General features: G+C 37.1%; 2 protein-coding genes across 2 annotated transcripts; both read left to right on the forward strand.

Moving 5' to 3' along the window:
- The first annotated feature begins 10,764 nt into the window (after positions 1 to 10,764).
- LOC111377924 lies at positions 10,765 to 11,655 on the forward strand. The gene has a single exon (XM_023001078.1). The coding sequence runs from the start codon at positions 10,765 to 10,767 to the stop codon at positions 11,653 to 11,655; it is 891 nt and encodes a 296-aa protein (XP_022856846.1).
- A 114-nt stretch (positions 11,656 to 11,769) lies between these two features.
- LOC111377925 lies at positions 11,770 to 15,866 on the forward strand. The gene is made up of 6 exons (XM_023001080.1): positions 11,770 to 12,041; positions 12,150 to 12,561; positions 12,935 to 13,016; positions 14,964 to 15,031; positions 15,305 to 15,448; positions 15,771 to 15,866. The coding sequence occupies exons 1-6, from the start codon at positions 11,770 to 11,772 to the stop codon at positions 15,864 to 15,866; spliced, it is 1,074 nt and encodes a 357-aa protein (XP_022856848.1).
- Positions 15,867 to 17,575: the final 1,709 nt, after the last annotated feature.

Here is a 17,575-nt window from a genome sequence, read left to right on the forward strand (position 1 = left end):
TTTTCTTCCTTTTGTAATAACGCTATTAACTTTTGAAAGTGATCATTATAATCTCATTTGAATTTCAATTTTCTTTCTCTACAAGCTTAATTCAACTTTTGAAAGTGATCATTATAATCCCATTTGTATTTCAATTTTCTTTCTATACAAGTTTAATTCAACGTGTTTTAAATACAATCATTATGCAAATAATTTATATATTCGTTAAATGTATTATCATTATTCAATAAAACGATTAGAAAAATTGATCATATGAATTTTTATAGAATTTTTATCAACCATCATAGTAATTTCTTTAGCAGTCTATATATTTATAAGATTAAGTTAAATAATCTATAATAATATAATTTATTTATTAACTACTGCAGATGAAATCGTAGAGAAATACTTCTTACCAACTCATTTAGGACAAATAAAAGCAAATCCATATTTATACTTCTCATTTTATACTTTAAATATAACTTTCTAATATATTTATGAACAGGTATGTTGCTGCACTTATTTTTGCTACTCGTTGGGAAATGTCATGAACTTTGAGAATAATTACAGCGCAAACGTTTCACATAATTTGCAGCAAATAATAATAACCAAGTTTTCATATACACTTAAAAAACCTATTTCACGCACAAAACAAAATTATTACTACGAATTTGCCTATTGAAAAGTATAACTACTATTTTCCATCTAAACAGCTCAAAAAAAATTCTACATGAAAATCTTTATTAGAGCATAGTAAATGAAACAAGCTAAAAATAGTGAATTACAATAAAAATTCAATACTAATATAAATCACCACACTAATATCACCTTAAACAAAATTCAAGCCATGCATTGCATGGCCAGGAACTCAAACGTGTACAAGCCTCCAAAAATCTGCCCAGAATTCTGTGTAAAATTCAAGTCCAAGAAGACATAATGGCGGCCAGAATTTTCGAATATTGGTCCTTGATTTACCACCGCATGTGGGATCCAGATGACTTGACATTCTTTTATCTCGCGCGAGGTACAACACTTTCAGGATTTTTCGTTTTAGTCCTTAGCTTTAATTCTCCATTTAATGTAATCTTTTTCTTGTGCAACTTTGGCCCTTTTACTTCCACCTTTGATCAATTGATTCCACAAGGTCTTCAATCATCACTTCAAGGTCCAAATCAACTATTGAAAGTTTACAATTAATCCCATACTTTGTATTTTTACCTTTTTTTGCCCATTTTTCATTTTTTGTGTAATTCATCCAATTTGTCTTGGGTTCTACTTAACAAATGAAATTAACAACTAATTAAATCATAATTCATCAAAATTAATTACAATCAATCAAATTTAACGACTTAATTTATACACTTATCAGTTGTGATTGTAACCCTTCATAGGGTGATATTGCAACCTCATTCTACTTTCACCAATTTCCATTTTAGTCCCACTTTTACTCTTTTGTTCATCTTAGATCCTTTTAATGTGCAATTTCTATTCCGTTGACTTTTAACTTCACACAATGGATTCCATTATCAACTTTTAGATATTTGAAATTTGGTCCCTGAACTTTGAGAATCTTTCCTTTTCGCCAATTTTCATTCCTTTCTTCCAATTTCAATCCAATCATTGAATTTTACCTAACAAACAATATATGTAAGAGATTAATCTATAATTTATCAAAAAATACTTTTAAATACTCATATTTAATGGCCTAAAGAAGTGCATAAAATATACTTATCAATAACTTCATAGAATTAAGAGATTATTCACTCTGAGGTGAGATCTGTTCTCAAGATTTGTTTTTAGTACATTATATGGATAGCATCTACATTACGACGTTGTTTCGCGCGGGTAGTCGCTAACAATTAAAAAACGGATCAGACGACTATGTAAGGAACAAACCTCTTGAGACAAAGTCCCAAAAAGGGGTGTTTTATTGGCGATGATTTACAATTAGAAATAAACAGAATGCCTCCAAGAGGCGCAAGCACACGAGTACTAAAAGAAGTGTTTAAATTTAAGTTAAGAAATTAAAATTACATATTCTCTGTTTGAGAGTGTTTGATTCCCTTTTTCTCTATGTCTTCTCCTCCTTTTTATATTCCCTTGATGATTTCCTTGTGACAAACCGCTTGAAAACTGCGTGATTGCTTTAAAACTACCCACTTTCTTTATGATGGCTAAATTGTTGTGGAACTGCCGTCTCTAACTGCTGTCATTACTCTTTGTCGTTCAACCGCCTTCAACTGGGCTCCTTGAATTGTGGAATGTGATAAGATTACTCAATAACTGCTATTCTGGATAACCATAATATTTTATATTTGCTAAGATCCTGGCCGATTCGAAGGTTTGGGCGAGAACGGGGTCATCACTCTAGGCGACAGTAAGGCACTCTATTCGCTCAGATTCTGGGCGTCTTGCAAGCTTGGGCGATGATGTTACTGTATTCATGGACTTCCACTGCATTCATCAATAATCCTATTTGGACCTTTTTCTTCGACTCCCCAATTGGGCTTCACTCTTTAAGTTATTTTGTTTGGGCTGCACTTTTAGTGTGTCAACAATTACCCCCCAATATGGTAGAATTAATACCAATTATTAATCTTTGCCATATTCACTTTGTATTTTCCAGCAACATTTGAAATTCCCAAGAATTTTAATGATTATTTCCTTCTATAGCCTGAAAAGGTGCAACGTTACAAACCCTTATAAACCCAAAAGACACGCCATTTCATCGCACCACTAAACCACGTCTCTATATTTCGCGCTTCCTCCTCACTATTTTACTGTTCATCTTCTTGTTTCTTTGCTACGTTTCTCAGGCAAATCTTAACAAAGCTATACTTTGCACCCAATGGCGGCTTCACAAACTCAATCTGATGATTCTTTTAGTTTCGAAGATTTCCAGAAAATCCTTACTAGGCCGTATGTAAATCCAAACTTCCTTGCACAAGCCAATGCTGACCTCAATGAATTCTATCTGGGTCCATCATTCAATAATGCTGAAGCCGTTGGACAAGTGGCGGTGGGCCAACTATTCCCTTGCACTCAAGACCCTCCGTTCCTGAACTCTCTGCCATTGAGGCCGATTCGCGAAAAAGGTATTCGCACTTGGCCCAAAGTTGATGTTATTTTTCGTGGATGGCATGCACATCTTGTGAATCATGGCACTACCAAGGCGATTTTTGATTGTGCTAGGATTTCAGACTTATTAGAAATCGCTCTTCAACCCCTAATTTTCGACCCAGTGCTTTTTCCGATTGCTTTGAGTTTTTGGTCTTCTGAATATAATACCTTCGTTTTCCCTCTTGGTCCCATGTCAATTACTTTAAAGGACGTTGGAGCCCTAGTAAATCTTCCGTCTTTAGGCGATACCATCTTTCTTGGTATCTTGATTTCCAATGTTGGCCCGAAATTTGACAAGAAACTTACTGAGTCCTATTCGAGCATGCAAGGTTTTTATAATCATTCAAGCGCTGAACCTTCACACACTAAGCGTGTGGCCTTTCTTCAAATTTGGCTCTGTACATATATTCTCCGCGTGCCAAGTATGAAACTTTCTATGAGCTATTTACCCATAGCGCATGAATTGGCGCATGGTAGGCCTTTGAACTTATATTCCTTCTTTTTAGCTGCCCTTTATAGAGGCATGACTTCCCTTCAATCTCAACTGAAGAATGGTGCATTTCCCACTGGCAGTGGCCCCTTTAGTTCACTTAACTGTGGTTGAGAGCATACTTTCCACCACTTGGTGCTCCATCCATTTCCCTTCGTTCTGCTAGTTGCTATGGGCTAGCCATTGACCCATTGAAACCTGTAAATATGTCCAGTAGGGACATTTTTTCATTCTTTTACACCTTAAATTCGATTCCTTCCTTCTTTCCTTTTTCTGCTCACTTGACTCCAGATTATGTGCAACCTCCATCCATCCTGGATAGTGCGAGCGCTTCTCTGCTTGTTTGGGTTCAGTTTTTGATTGGGAGGGATTTGTTGCACGATATTTTAACTAGAACCAATGCCAAGGCTAGGGTTGAAATATATGTTCCTCAATTTTTTGCTCGCCAACTTGGTTTTGGCCAAACTTGGCCTATTCCTACTTGCTACTCCAAAAATTTGACAGATCATTTTCACACTATTAATAAGGCAGAAGCACAAGCTGTAGATGCTCGCAACATTCTTTTGACGAGCAAATTTTCATTAGGCCCTTTCAATTCTAGCTATGTCGTCCATCCTCTTTTTAAACAGCTATGGTCATCAGTAAAACGCAGATTGTTTGCAACTGATGCTAATCGTGCCTTCCATTTACTGGATCAGCCAGATACTTCTTCTACTTCTCCTATTTTGGTCACCTCTGTGTCCATTAGGAATCATTCCTCCCCTGCTCGCGCTAAACATCCTATCCGTCCATCTGCTTCTCCACTTGCCAAGGCTACTGCAGCTAAAGGTGCCTTAAGCCGCAAACGGTCAGCTTCAGCATCTCCCATTTTGCGGGATGATAATGATGATGATGATGACGCTCCTCTCATCCTTAGGAGAAAGGTAATTGAATTTGTTTATTCACAAACATATTTTTCTATGTACTAATGGTTTAAATGAATTTCTCAAAAAAGTTCAGTCTCTCCTTCGAATGCTTTGGTTTTGGGGACTCCTGCTTCATCATCTTCTGCTGAAACTGCTTCGGCCAAATCAGCTGATGAAGGGACTATACTTAAAGAGAAACCCTTAGTCCCGAAATCTTCATCACAACCAGTAGAAGGGCCACCTTCTTTCCAGGGCGACGACCCCCCAAATGTCGAACCAGAAGGTAATACATATTTTAATGTTTTACCTTTGCTTGTGCTACTAGTTTTTGATTCGTTGCTTCTTAAATTATGCAAAGGCTCCCATGGGCCTGCCCGTTGTGGCAGAGTATTCTCGCCCAAATAAGGGGAAGTCTCCACAGGTGGTGGAGCCAACTGATGATATGCCTGAACTTCCCAAGATTGCTGATGAGGTAACCTTTTGCTTCACTTTCATTTTCACTTCGTTTATTGTAGTGAAAGTCCTCAATGTTGGCATTTTTCTTTGCAGGGTGCTGATGAGAATGTGCGCTCCATCCAGGACTTGTTCACTTCCTAGGGACAAGTCAAGACGTCTCGCCCTACTTCAACCAGGCATCCTTCTGCTTCATCTTCTACTTTTTCGGAGGAAAATATGAAGTCTCTCAAGCAGTCGGTACTTGAGTATGTGTCTCTTATGGACATGGATATCGGCCAGGCTAGTGCTACTAAACATAAGGATAAGTTTGAGCTATTGAGTGCGAAATTGGCGCAAGCACTTACATTTTTGTCGCTCAATGTTTCTGCTGACTTTAAAACGACATTGAAGGTTGTCCACTCTGACATCCTCTCCTTGCTAGCTAAAAATGTTGAATTGAAGGTCAAGAGTACTCAATATCTTCGTGCTGCATCTAAAAGAGAGTCTTTACTTCTAGAGATTAACAAAGCCAAGGATGAATTGAAAGAAATCTCTTCCGACTTTATGATCGAAGACTCTTTGATGATAAGCCTGGCTGCAGAGATGAAGGAGCTTCAAGCAAAGATGAACGACTGTAGGGCGAGAATGGATGCTAAAAAGCGTAATACTTCCCAAGGAATTGAACGAACCAAGTCTTTGATTGAGCAGTATAAAAAGCTGGAGGTTGATGATGATTTTGTAGTTGAATTAAATGTCTTCTCAACAGAGCGAAGATTGGGGAAGACTTAGGGAAAGAATACGGTCGGCTTGGGGTGAATTGCAATTAAGATATCCAATGGCTTAACTTTTCTTTTGTAATTTCGCACTAATTGCCATTGCCAATTTTGAATGTAACAGCAGCTATCGTCGTCAATGAACGACTATTTTGTCTACTTGCATATTAATTGACGTTGTCCTTAATCGTCAACCCCCCAAGCATTTAATTGCTTTATGCTAAGATTTATGTACATTCTTTCTTGGTATTCCCGTCTCTTTTCCCAAGACTTTGGGCCATTTGATTTCAGTTGTTAGGCACGAATGTGGCCGTTCATATTCTGTCTTTTCACCTTCACACCTCTATAAATGCGTGTGTATTTCGCACTTATCATTTTCATTTCCATTCTTTTCTTCAAAAACTAATTTGCTGCCATCGTTTGGCATCTCAACAATTGATTCAAAATTTTCGTCTTCCATAGAAATGGATCATTTGATCCGCCCATTTTGCTATCTGTATTTGTGTCACCTTTGGTATGAGAGACATAGGAAATATTCTTTGGCCAGCGAAAGTCTTCCCATCGTCTCCATGTTCTCTATAAGGAGTTCAATGATGGAAGGCGATTTTTGAGGATACCTTTCAAGCCACTTCGCTTGCTGAGAGTGCTTCTTAGTCTCCTTGCCCGTTATTGCAGTAATGCAATTAGGCAGGCGATTTGAAGGTGCTTTTCTTCCTTTTTGCTTGTTGAGAGTGCTTCTCGGCCTCTCTGCCTGCCCTTGCAGCAGTGCGATCAGGACGGCGATCAAGGCCAGTTCACCCTCTTACTTGGCGATCGATCGAGAAATTAGTTTGCTCTCAATTGTAGCTCATAGAGAATTTAGTATTTTGTATCTCACAATTTGTAATGAATATTTGATAACAAAGGAATTTATTTGAACGTATTTCGTTCTTACCTTATTTATCTACGATCGTTCAACGCAATTATATTGATTACACTTTTATTTGTTCACTTTCCCATAAGGAAGGAACATACTTTTTTAAATATTTGCCATTAAAGAACCTCATGTGCTTGGTATCATCTAAATCTTCTAAATGATAGGCTTCATCAGGCAACACACTATTTACTTTATATGGCCCTTTCCCAATTGGGTGACCACTTCTCATACTTTGGATCCTTGCTATCCAAAGGGAGTATTGTTTTTCAAACCAATTCGCTCAGACTAAATCACTTGGCTATAACTTTTTTATTATAAAACTTAGTCATCCTTTGTTTTTGAATTGCAATCTATCTAGGACGTCCAACTTTAATTCGTCCAACTCTAATAAGTTTTGAACTAGTGATTCAGTATACTCACCATCACTTAACTTATATTGCAAACACACTCTGATTGATTGCACATTGATTTTCATAGGCAAAACGGCCTCCTGTCCATAAGTATGTTGAAAAGGAGTAACTTTGGTACTTGACCGAGGCGACGTCCTTTAAGCCCATAAGGCCTAGTTTAGACATTCGTGCCAGTTTCTAGTATTTTCATCTATCATTTTCCTTATGATATTTTTTAGAATCTTATTAGAAGATTCTGCCAATCCGTTGGATTGAGCGTAATATGGCGTGGAGTTCACTAACTTAACTCCAAACTCGCTCAAGAATTTCTTCACTTGATCTCCATTCAAAAAAGTTTCGTGATCTACCATCAAAGTTTGTGGAACCCCAAATCTATAAATAATATGATCACGAATAAATTCTATGATACTCTTTTGGATGATTTCCTTTAAAGGTATCGCTTCTACCCACTTAGTGAAAAAATTAGTTGTAACTATAACAAATCTATGTTGCTTGGACGATGGGGGATAAATCTTCCCTATCAGGTCTATCGCCCAACCCTTGAACGGCCAGGGTTTGATAATGGGTGTCATCTCTCTTGCTGGCGCCCTTTGTATTGGACCATACTTTTGGCACGCTAGACAACTCTTCGCATATTGAACACATGATTCTCCCATCTTGGGCAAAAAATATCAATTCCTAATAATTAACCATCTCATCTTTTGGCCAGCTTGATGAGCTCCACATATCCCTTCATGCTCTTCAACCATGATTGTTCTGACTTCTTGCAAACTTACACATTTTAGTAATATACCATTAAAGCGTTTCTTAAACAACTCTTCATCTATCAATGTATAGTTTAGCAAATGCAACTTCATTTTTCTACTACCTCCTTTATTAGGTTCTTTAAGGAACCTTTTAATCTCTACCCTCTAATATATTGCATCTCCATCTTGTATGCAATGAATTTCAGTCATTCTCGACCTTCTTTGGACTACGGGCAATATTACTCTATATTCACAAGTAGATTTCCAATTTAAAATCTTTGAATACCCTGAGACCATCTGGGCCAACTCATTTGCTATGTCATTATATACCCTATTAACACATTGAAGCTCTACTTGGTCTAATTCTTCCAACAATTCTTGGGCGATTTCATATTGACTTATAATGGAATCACTTTGGCACTTAAAATCATCGATCAATTGGTGAATTACCAAGTGAGAATCGCCTCTAACAATCACATTCTTTATCTGCATAGCTATCATTAATTCTAAACCCACGATTAAGGCTTCATATTCGGCTTGATTATCGGTACACATCCTATCCAAAGTGAATGAGAACTTGTAACAAATCCCTAAAGGATTTATCAATGTTACTCCTACTCCTGCACCTTTAGAGGTTTTTGACCCATCGAAATATAAAACCCAAGGTTTTAATTCGAATAAATCAATTTCTAATTCAATTTCTTCAGGCATGTCAAAGCATGGATGATCGGCCAAAAAGTTAGCCAAAGCCTGATTTTTTATTGCCTTTTGGGGTATGTATTGTGTTTCGAATTCTGATAACGTTAAAGTCCAAAGGCTTACGCTTTGGTGTAAAATAGGGCGAGAGAACATATACTTAACCAAATTTACTCTAGAAATCAAATAAAGGGTTACGGGCCGTAAATAAGCCCTTAATTTCGTACATGTGAAATATAATGCAAGACATAATTTTTCAATGGCAGAGTAATTACATTCACATTTTGTTAACCATCTACTCAAGTAGTAAATCGCCCTTTCTTCATGATAAGTGTATTTTATATACTTATTCAGGACTCTAAAATAGCGATATTTGATAGTCTTTTGACAAAATACATTCTAAATTGTTGTGTTTTATGTTTAATAGGTGAAAGTCTACGAATAAAAAGGAATGGAAGGAAAGAAGCAAAAAGGGCGGAAATAGCAAAATCCAAAGTATACGGATTAAATTGGCCATTGGATGCAATTTTTGGGAATCAAAGTAACTATAAAAATGGAAGGACTGATTTGCTTCACTTTGAAGATTGAGTACTTGGAGAGAAATAATTGATTAATGGGCCTCAATTGGACATGCCTTGGAATTCAACTTTAATACTTAATTGGACTTCCAATTGGGTTACAACTAAAAGGGCTGCATGGGGATGAATTTGGGTTTCTTTTTGGTCAAGTTAGTTGGCTAATTTCAAGTATATATACATGCACTCACAGAAACGGCAGGGAAGAAAGAAAAAAAACCTAGAGAAGAGATACAGGAGAAAAAAAAAAGAGAGCTGCTAGGTTAATAGATCCTGACAATTTCACGGCAGCTTTGGGGGAATTAATAAGGCTACTTGCGGCTGAAATATATATACAAGTTGGCCGGCTACTGGGAAATTAATATATACAAACAGAAAGCAGTAAATTGGGAGGAATTAATAAGGCTGCTTGCGACTGAAATATATATACAAGTTGGCCAGCTACTGGGGAATTAATATACACAAACAGAAAGCAGTAAATTGGGGAGAGAGAACGGCAGCTTGGGAGAAAACATTGAAACCCTGTTCTTTGTTTTGTTTTGGAGAGAAAACTGCCGGCTGGAGTTAAAAACATTAGGCTGCCAAACTGTTGGAAAGAATAAAAGGGCTGCCGGCTGGGGCTGTATTCTATTATTTATAAACATACATTGGTGCCGGCAGATTGGAGAAAATAGGAGGCAGAACCTGGTGGAGAAAAAGTCACAACTGTCGGCTGAAAAACAAGGGAGAAAGAAAGGGAAATCTGGCTGGAATTGAAAGTCAAAGAAAGAGGCTGGAAAGTATATATGTTTATATATTCATGCACATGCAAAGGTGGCAGCTGGGTATTTTCCTTTATTTTGGTGCAAGAGCTTGAAGATTAATTATGTTCCGTCGATTTTCGGTGATTTCCTTCCACTCTTATGTGTTTAATTCCAACAGTATGCTAGGCTAATTTTTCTCACGTATTGGATGATGACACAATTGTTTAATTACTAGTTTTAATTCGAGACCTATGTTTTTATGTTACTTCTTGCATTGTGATTTCATTGACATGCATCTTTATATTGTTTTAATGTTTGCGTGCCATTAAGACAATAAGTTGCTTATTCGTTGTGTTGGAAAACTCACGGTAGGTAGAACATTGTTGATAGAACACACAGGCAATAAATATTAGGAATAATATTTGTGGCATGTTCGATCATATGTGATAATCCTAGATGTCAATGCATGTTCACCATATGAATTCGGACTAGGAATAAGATCGTCTCGTGGTAAATTTTTACTTTTATTGTTTTTATTTTCATTTAATTTTTAGTTGTTTTTAGGCTACCATTACACTTTTTAGGCAACTTTAGTTTATGCAAAATCCTGACGAGCCAGATCTCTTTCCAATAGACCACAAAATTGAAAGAACATTTAGAAATCGCAAAAGAGTTCAACGTCAATCAAGGAGAATGGCTGACAACCAAAATCAACTACAGCATCAAGTTCAGCTTCACAAGCAAATACCACAGCCAAATCAACCGAGAGCTAACCAGAACGAAGCTCATGTCTTAGTTGGGGATTACATCAATCCAATTCCCACACCAGTGCAACCTGCTGTGATATAACCCCCCTTTTGGACAACCTAATTTTTACCTTCGACCAGATGTCATCAATTTGATTCAAAATCACCAAGACATCAAGTTCTTTGGAAAAGCCACGGAAAATCCTCATGAGCATATTTCTACTTTTCTCATGTTATGTGAAGTGATCAGTCACGAAGGGATATCAGCAGATGCATTCCGAATGAGATTATTCCCTCATACCTTGAAGGACACTGCTAGAGAATGGTTTCTTTGTTTACCACCAGGAAGCAATCAATCATGGAATGATATGGTTCAAAAATTTATGATGAAATTCTTTCCACCTTCTCGAGTTCACCAAATTAGGAATGACGTCCACACCTTTAAGCAAAAAGATCTCGAGAGCTATCCTGAGGCATGGGAGAGGTTCAAGAATTTTTTTAGAAAATGCCACAACATCGACATTCCCAAGCAGGCTCAGCAATATCTTTTCTACTACGGTCTAAAACAAGAGTTTAGAAATATGATAGATGCTTCTGCAGGAGGATCAGTGATGAAACTTGATGTGGATGAGGCATATGACCTGTATGAAAAAATAGCTGAAAACCAATCGATGTGGCCAACTGATAGGAAAGCTCCAAGGAAAACATCAGGGTTACACAACGTAGATGCAGTGACAGCATTGGCCGCGCAAATGGAAGTTCTTACCATGAAAATGGACAATCTATCTAAGTCAGTCAACATGGTACACCAATCGCCACCTGTTTGCGAAGGCTGTGGAGCGGATCATGCTAGTACACACTGCCCTTTGGCGTCTACACATGTTAGTCAATCCGAAGAAGTAAGCTACGCACAGAACTTTCAGAGACAGCAAAATAATCCTTTCTCCAACACATTTAATCCGGGTTGGAAGAACCATCCAAATTTTTCATGGTCCAATAATCAAGGACAAGAACAGGGAGGAAGCAATCAGAATAAACCACCAGGGTTCCAACAGCAACAACAGCAAGGGAGAAGGCCATCGGGTTTTTATTGGCCTACGTTGTTCAAGGACGCCCATTAAATGGTGAAACATTGTGATAAGTGCCGAAGGACTGGAAATATCTCTAGGAGGAACGAGATGCCTTTGAACAGTATTTTAGAGGTTGAAATATTCGATGTTTAGGGCATCGACTTCATGGGACCATTTCCTCCATCCTATGGTCAACAATATATACTGGTGGCAGTGGACTACGTGTCCAAATGGGTTGAAGCTGTGGCTTTGCCAACTAATGACGGCCGAGTAGTGATTCAATTTCTGAAGAAAAATATTTTCACGAGGTATGGCACCCCGAGGGCAATTATTAGTGACGGTGGAAAACATTTTTGCAACCGCTTATTTGCTTCGCTATTGGCCAAATATGGAGTGAAACATCATGTCTCGACTCCATACCACCCTCAGACTAGCGGGTAGGTGGAGATCTCTAACAGGGAGTTAAAGTAGATTCTCGAAGCTACGGTCAATGCATCACGTAAAGATTGGGCTAAGAAACTAGACGATGCACTTTGGGCGTATAGAACAGCATTTAAGACTCCAATTGGCATGTCTCCATATCGACTGGTATTTGGAAAAGCTTGTCATCTGCCGGTTGAGTTAGAGCATAAAGCATACTGGACAACACACTTGCTCAATTTCAATATGAGAGCAACAGGAGAAAAGAGGGTTCTACAACTTCATGAGCTAGATGAGTTTTGTTTGGATTCATATGAGAATGCAAAGATTTACAAGGAAAAGACCAAGAAATGGCACGACAGGCATATAAGGGAGAAGGAGTTTGAGGTTGGTCAACAAGTATTGATGTTCAATTCACGCCTCAAGCTTTTTACGGGAAAGCTAAAGTCCAGGTGGTCCGGTCCATTCACAGTAGTTGCTGTGTTTCCATATGGTGCTGTTGAAGTGGTGTCTCAAGATCAACAAAGGAGGTTCAAAGTAAATGGATAACGGTTAAAATCTTATTGGGGAGGTGACTACTCCACTGAAAAAACAACCGTACCACTTGATAATGTAGAGTAACCAGGACAACAAAGTCTAGCTAAAGACTATAAATTAAGCGCTTATTGGGAGGCAACCCAAATTTTAAACCTTTTATTTTATTTTGTTTTTCGCATCGCATTGCATATAGATTTCTTTTAATTATTAGTTGCATTAGATTTAGGCACATTTAATTTATGTGGTGTCATCATCCAATCATGCTTTCACCGAGGCCCTTAAATATAATGTTGGTTATTTCGAGTGTTTAGGCTGAGTAACACACGTTTTGGATTATTTGATCCCTGTTGTTTGATTTGATTGCCATATGCAGGAACATGACGTCATGGAATACTCAAACCAATATCGACCAAGGGGAAAGCATGATAAGAAAGATTATCTGGCCGTCAGCTACAGTATCTTCCACGTTCAATAGAAAAATTCAGGGAGTACCTTCGTCCTTTTCTTCCACATCCCCTTATATTCTTAATCATGTTTTAAGACATTGACGACAATGTCGAACTTAAGTTTGGGGGTGGAAAACACTTTGTGTTTTTGGTTTTCGTATGACTTCGTGCGCTGTTTACATATGTTACCAATAAAAAAACGTTAAATTTTCATTTATTTTTACTTATTTTTGATTGTGTACTTGTGTGGGTTAGACGGTTTGGCTGACAATGATGATTAAATTTGAGATTTGGCGTTGATTTATGAACTGTAGATAGGAAGCATGCTAGATTGATTGAAACTTGAACTTGCAAAACTTGATATTATACATGCACTAGAACTGAGTTTGACATTATGATGAAGTAAGTTGATTCATGTACTTGATAGATTGAATAAGTTGGACATAGATGCTTTACCAAAACCATACTAACCAATTATTCTTAGACCAAATTTAGTACAATTTGGAAAGATCTTACTGTTGTAGGAAAATGCGGATATGAATATGGATTCCTTGTGTGAAAATTTTGTGTGGATTGTCTGAGATTAATAGGATAAAATTGGGTAAAAGTCTTAAATTGGAGGTCGATTTTCTTGAATAGGTGTGTGATAAGGGGCATTGCACTAATCAAGGCATATATTTTGAAATTTAAAATGCACTTTTATGACTCGAGCAATTAAGCCTGCAAGGGTATCTTAAAACCTGGTGCCCTAAAGTCATCTCACTTGGGATTCATCGGCCTAAAGCTCGTTACAGGGGTCATTTAAAAGGCAATCAGAGATAAAATTGCTCAAAAAAAAGCTCTCTTCGAAGCCTTTTTGACTCGGGTAATTAAGCCTGTAAGGGTATTTGAAAACTTGGTGCCCTAAAGTCATCTGATTTGGGAGTCATCAGCCTAAAGCCTGCTACATGAGTCATCTAGAAAGCTTAAGGAAGAGTGCCAAAAAAAAGCACTAAATGCCTTGTAAGTCCCAACACTTGTTTGAGAGAACTTGGCTTTCAATAAAGGATAATTAACCTAATTGAATCTTGGCAGTCGAAGCAATCAAATAATCTGAGAATCCTTATTCATTAATGTGTTAACTTACAACTAGTGACATCCACCTGAATTGGGGAGGTGAGGATAGTGATAAAAATTCAATCTTAGATCACACACTGGGAAAAGAGTGTAAAAAGAATAAGTTTTGGGGTGTGTGAATCTTATGAGAGATGAAAAGATATATTTGACCATAGAGGGTCGGGAATGGGAACAACTTGAAAATTCATTAATGTCTACTTAGTTCTTCACACACACACGTCGGTTTTGCATTGAAAAAGTGGATATTAGTTTGGTATTGTCACTTTGAAGCAGTTTGTAGATCTAATGCCGTGATTTCAAATCCTGAGGTAAAAAAAAAAGGCTAAATGGTCTAACCAAATATTTTTGTATGTTTGTTGTTATTTATGTAATAGTCTTGTTTGAGGGCAAACAAATGTTTAAGTTTGGGGGTATTTGATAAGTGTATTTTATACACTAATTCGAGACTCTAAAATAGCGATATTTCATAGTCTTTTGATATAATACATTCTACATTATTAAGTTTTACGTTTAATAGGTGAAACTCTACGAATAAAAAAGTTTCCTTGTGTGCGCAGACTGGGCATGTATAAAAAATTGTCTGCCCTTCATCAGCTGATCTAATCTGTTAAAAGAAAAAAAGGGAGGGGGGGGGGGGGGGGGGGGCTAAATGGTCTAACCAAATATTTTTGTATGTTTGTTGTTATTTATGTAATAGTTTTGTTTGAGGGCAAACAAATGTTTAAGTTTGGGGGTATTTGATAAGTGTATTTTATATACTTATTCGGGACTCTAAAATAGCGATATTTGATAGTCTTTTGACAAAATACATTCTAAATTGTTATGTTTTACGTTTAATAGGTGAAAGTTTACGAATAAAAAGGAATGGAAGGAAAGAAGCAAAAAGGGCGGAAATAGCAAAATCCAAAGTATGCGGATTAAATTGGCCATTGGATGCAATTTTTGGGAATCAAAGTAACTATAAAAATGGAAGGACTGATTTGCTTCACTTTGAAGATTGAGTACTTGGAGAGAAATAATTGATTAATGGGCCTCAATTGGACATGCCTTGGAATTCAACTTTAATACTTAATTGGACTTCCAATTGGGTTACAACTAAAAGGGCTGCATGGGGATGAATTTAGGTTTCTTTTTGGTCAAGTTAGTTGGCTAATTTCAAGTATATATACATGCACTTACAGAAACGGCGGGGAAGAAAGAAAAAAAACCTAGAGAAGAGATACAGGAGAAAAAAAAAGAGAGCTGCTAGGTTAATAGATCCTGACAATTTCACGGCAGCTTTGGGGGAATTAATAAGGCTATTTGCGGCTGAAATATATATACAAGTTGGGCGGCTAGTAGGGAATTAATATATAAAAATAGAAAGCAGTAAATTGAGAGGAATTAATAAGGCTGCTTGCTGCTGAAATATATATACAAGTTGGCCGTCTACTGGGGAATTAATATGTACAAACAGAAAGCAGTAAATTGGGGGGAGAGAACGACAGCTTGGGAGAAAACATTGAAACCCTGTTCTTTGTTTTGTTTTGGAGAGAAAACTGCCGGCTGGAGTTAAAAACATTAGGCTGCCAAACTTTTGGAAAGAATAAAAGGGCTGCCGGCTGGGGCTGTATTCTATTATTTATAAACATACATTGGTGCCGGCAGATTGGAGAAAATAGGAGGCAGAACCTGGTGGAGAAAAAGTCACAACTGTCGGCTGAAAAACAAGGGAGAAAGAAAGGGAAATATGGCTGGAATTGAAAGTCAAAGAAAGAGGCTGGAAAGTATATATGTTTATATATTCATGCACATGCAAAGATGGCAGCTGGGTATTTTCTTTTATTTTGGTGCAAGAGCTTGAAGATTAATTATGTCCCGTCAATTTTCGGTGATTTCCTTCCACTCTTACGTGTTTAATTCCAACAGTATGCTAGGCTAATTTTTCTCACGTATTGGATGATGACACAATTGTTTAATTACTAGTTTTAATTTGAGACCTATGTTTTTATGTTACTTCTTGCATTGTGATTTCATTGACATGCATATTATATTGTTTTAATGTTTGTGCGCCATTAGGACAATAAGTTGCTTATTCGTTGTGTTGGAAAACTCACGGTAGGTAGAACACTGTTGATGGAACACACGGGCAATAAATATTAGGAATAATGTTTGTGGCATGTGCGATCATATGTGATAATCCTAGATGTCAATGCATGTTCACCATATGAATTCGGACTAGGAATAAGATCGTCTCGTGGTAAACATAGGTTTATTATATCTTGAAAAAGAATAATAAATAATGGTGGAATTATCGACCGTCATAATTGCATAATTTGAGATAATTATCACTGGTTGAGAATTAGAACTAAGAATTGATCAGTGGCGTCGGTGATCCAATACGTTCACACGTTTGAATTTTTTTTTTTTAAACCAATTTTAATTATTTTCACAAGTTTTAGATATAGAAAAATTCCTTAGCTATTCCTTCGTCGTCCTTTAGTTGCAAACACGAATTCAATTATATCAAATATACTAAAATTAATCATTATTCCTCATGGGACGATAACTCTCTCATCACGATTATTACTTGTCAACGAACCCGTACGCTTGCGGGAATTCGACGAACACTTCACCAAATTGGTCTTCTTGTGCGACCATTCCAGCTATTGATTCTTGTTCAGCTGATATATACACTTTCATTGGCCATCCTTGGATTGGTGACACCAACACTGGTAGACTTGATAAATATGTCTTTAGGCTTTCAAAAGCCTTTTGTTGCTCTTCTTTTCAGACGAATTCGTCCTGATTTTTCAGCTTTAAAAGCGGCGAAAAATCTTTAGTTCGCCCTGCACAGTTAGAAATAAAGCGTCTTAAAAAGTTTACTTGGCCTAGAAACCTTTGCAATTCTTTTTTATTGCTAGGTGATTTGGCCTCTAAAATGGCCTTCGCTTTATTTTTATCAAGTTCAATCCCCCTTTTGTGTACGAAGAAATTGAGTACTTGGAGAGAAATAATTGATTAATGGGCCTCAATTGGACATGCCTTGGAATTCAACTTTAATACTTAATTGGACTTCCAATTGGGTTACAACTAAAAGGGCTGCATGGGGATGAATTTAGGTTTCTTTTTGGTCAAGTTAGTTGGCTAATTTCAAGTATATATACATGCACTTACAGAAACGGCGGGGAAGAAAGAAAAAAAACCTAGAGAAGAGATACAGGAGAAAAAAAAAGAGAGCTGCTAGGTTAATAGATCCTGACAATTTCACGGCTTACGAATAAAAAGGAATGGAAGGAAAGAAGCAAAAAGGGCGGAAATAGCAAAATCCAAAGTATGCGGATTAAATTGGCCATTGGATGCAATTTTTGGGAATCAAAGTAACTATAAAAATGGAAGGACTGATTTGCTTCACTTTGAAGATTGAGTACTTGGAGAGAAATAATTGATTAATGGGCCTCAATTGGACATGC

Source organism: Olea europaea, unplaced genomic scaffold (genome assembly GCF_002742605.1).
Source record: "Olea europaea var. sylvestris unplaced genomic scaffold, O_europaea_v1 scaffold1747, whole genome shotgun sequence".
NCBI lineage: Eukaryota > Viridiplantae > Streptophyta > Magnoliopsida > Lamiales > Oleaceae > Olea > Olea europaea.

Bases quoted from the DNA above. Each gene is read 5' to 3' on its own strand.
- LOC111377925 (XM_023001080.1), top strand. From the start codon at position 11,770: ATGGGACCATTTCCTCCATCCTATGGTCAACAATATATACTGGTGGCA. The intron at 12,042-12,149 runs GTAGGTGGAGAT...TTGGGCGTATAG, and splicing joins TACCACCCTCAGACTAGCGG to AACAGCATTTAAGACTCCAA. The intron at 15,449-15,770 runs GTTGGGCGGCTA...TGGTGCCGGCAG, and splicing joins CGGCTGAAATATATATACAA to ATTGGAGAAAATAGGAGGCA.
- LOC111377924 (XM_023001078.1), top strand. From the start codon at position 10,765: ATGTTATGTGAAGTGATCAGTCACGAAGGGATATCAGCAGATGCATTC.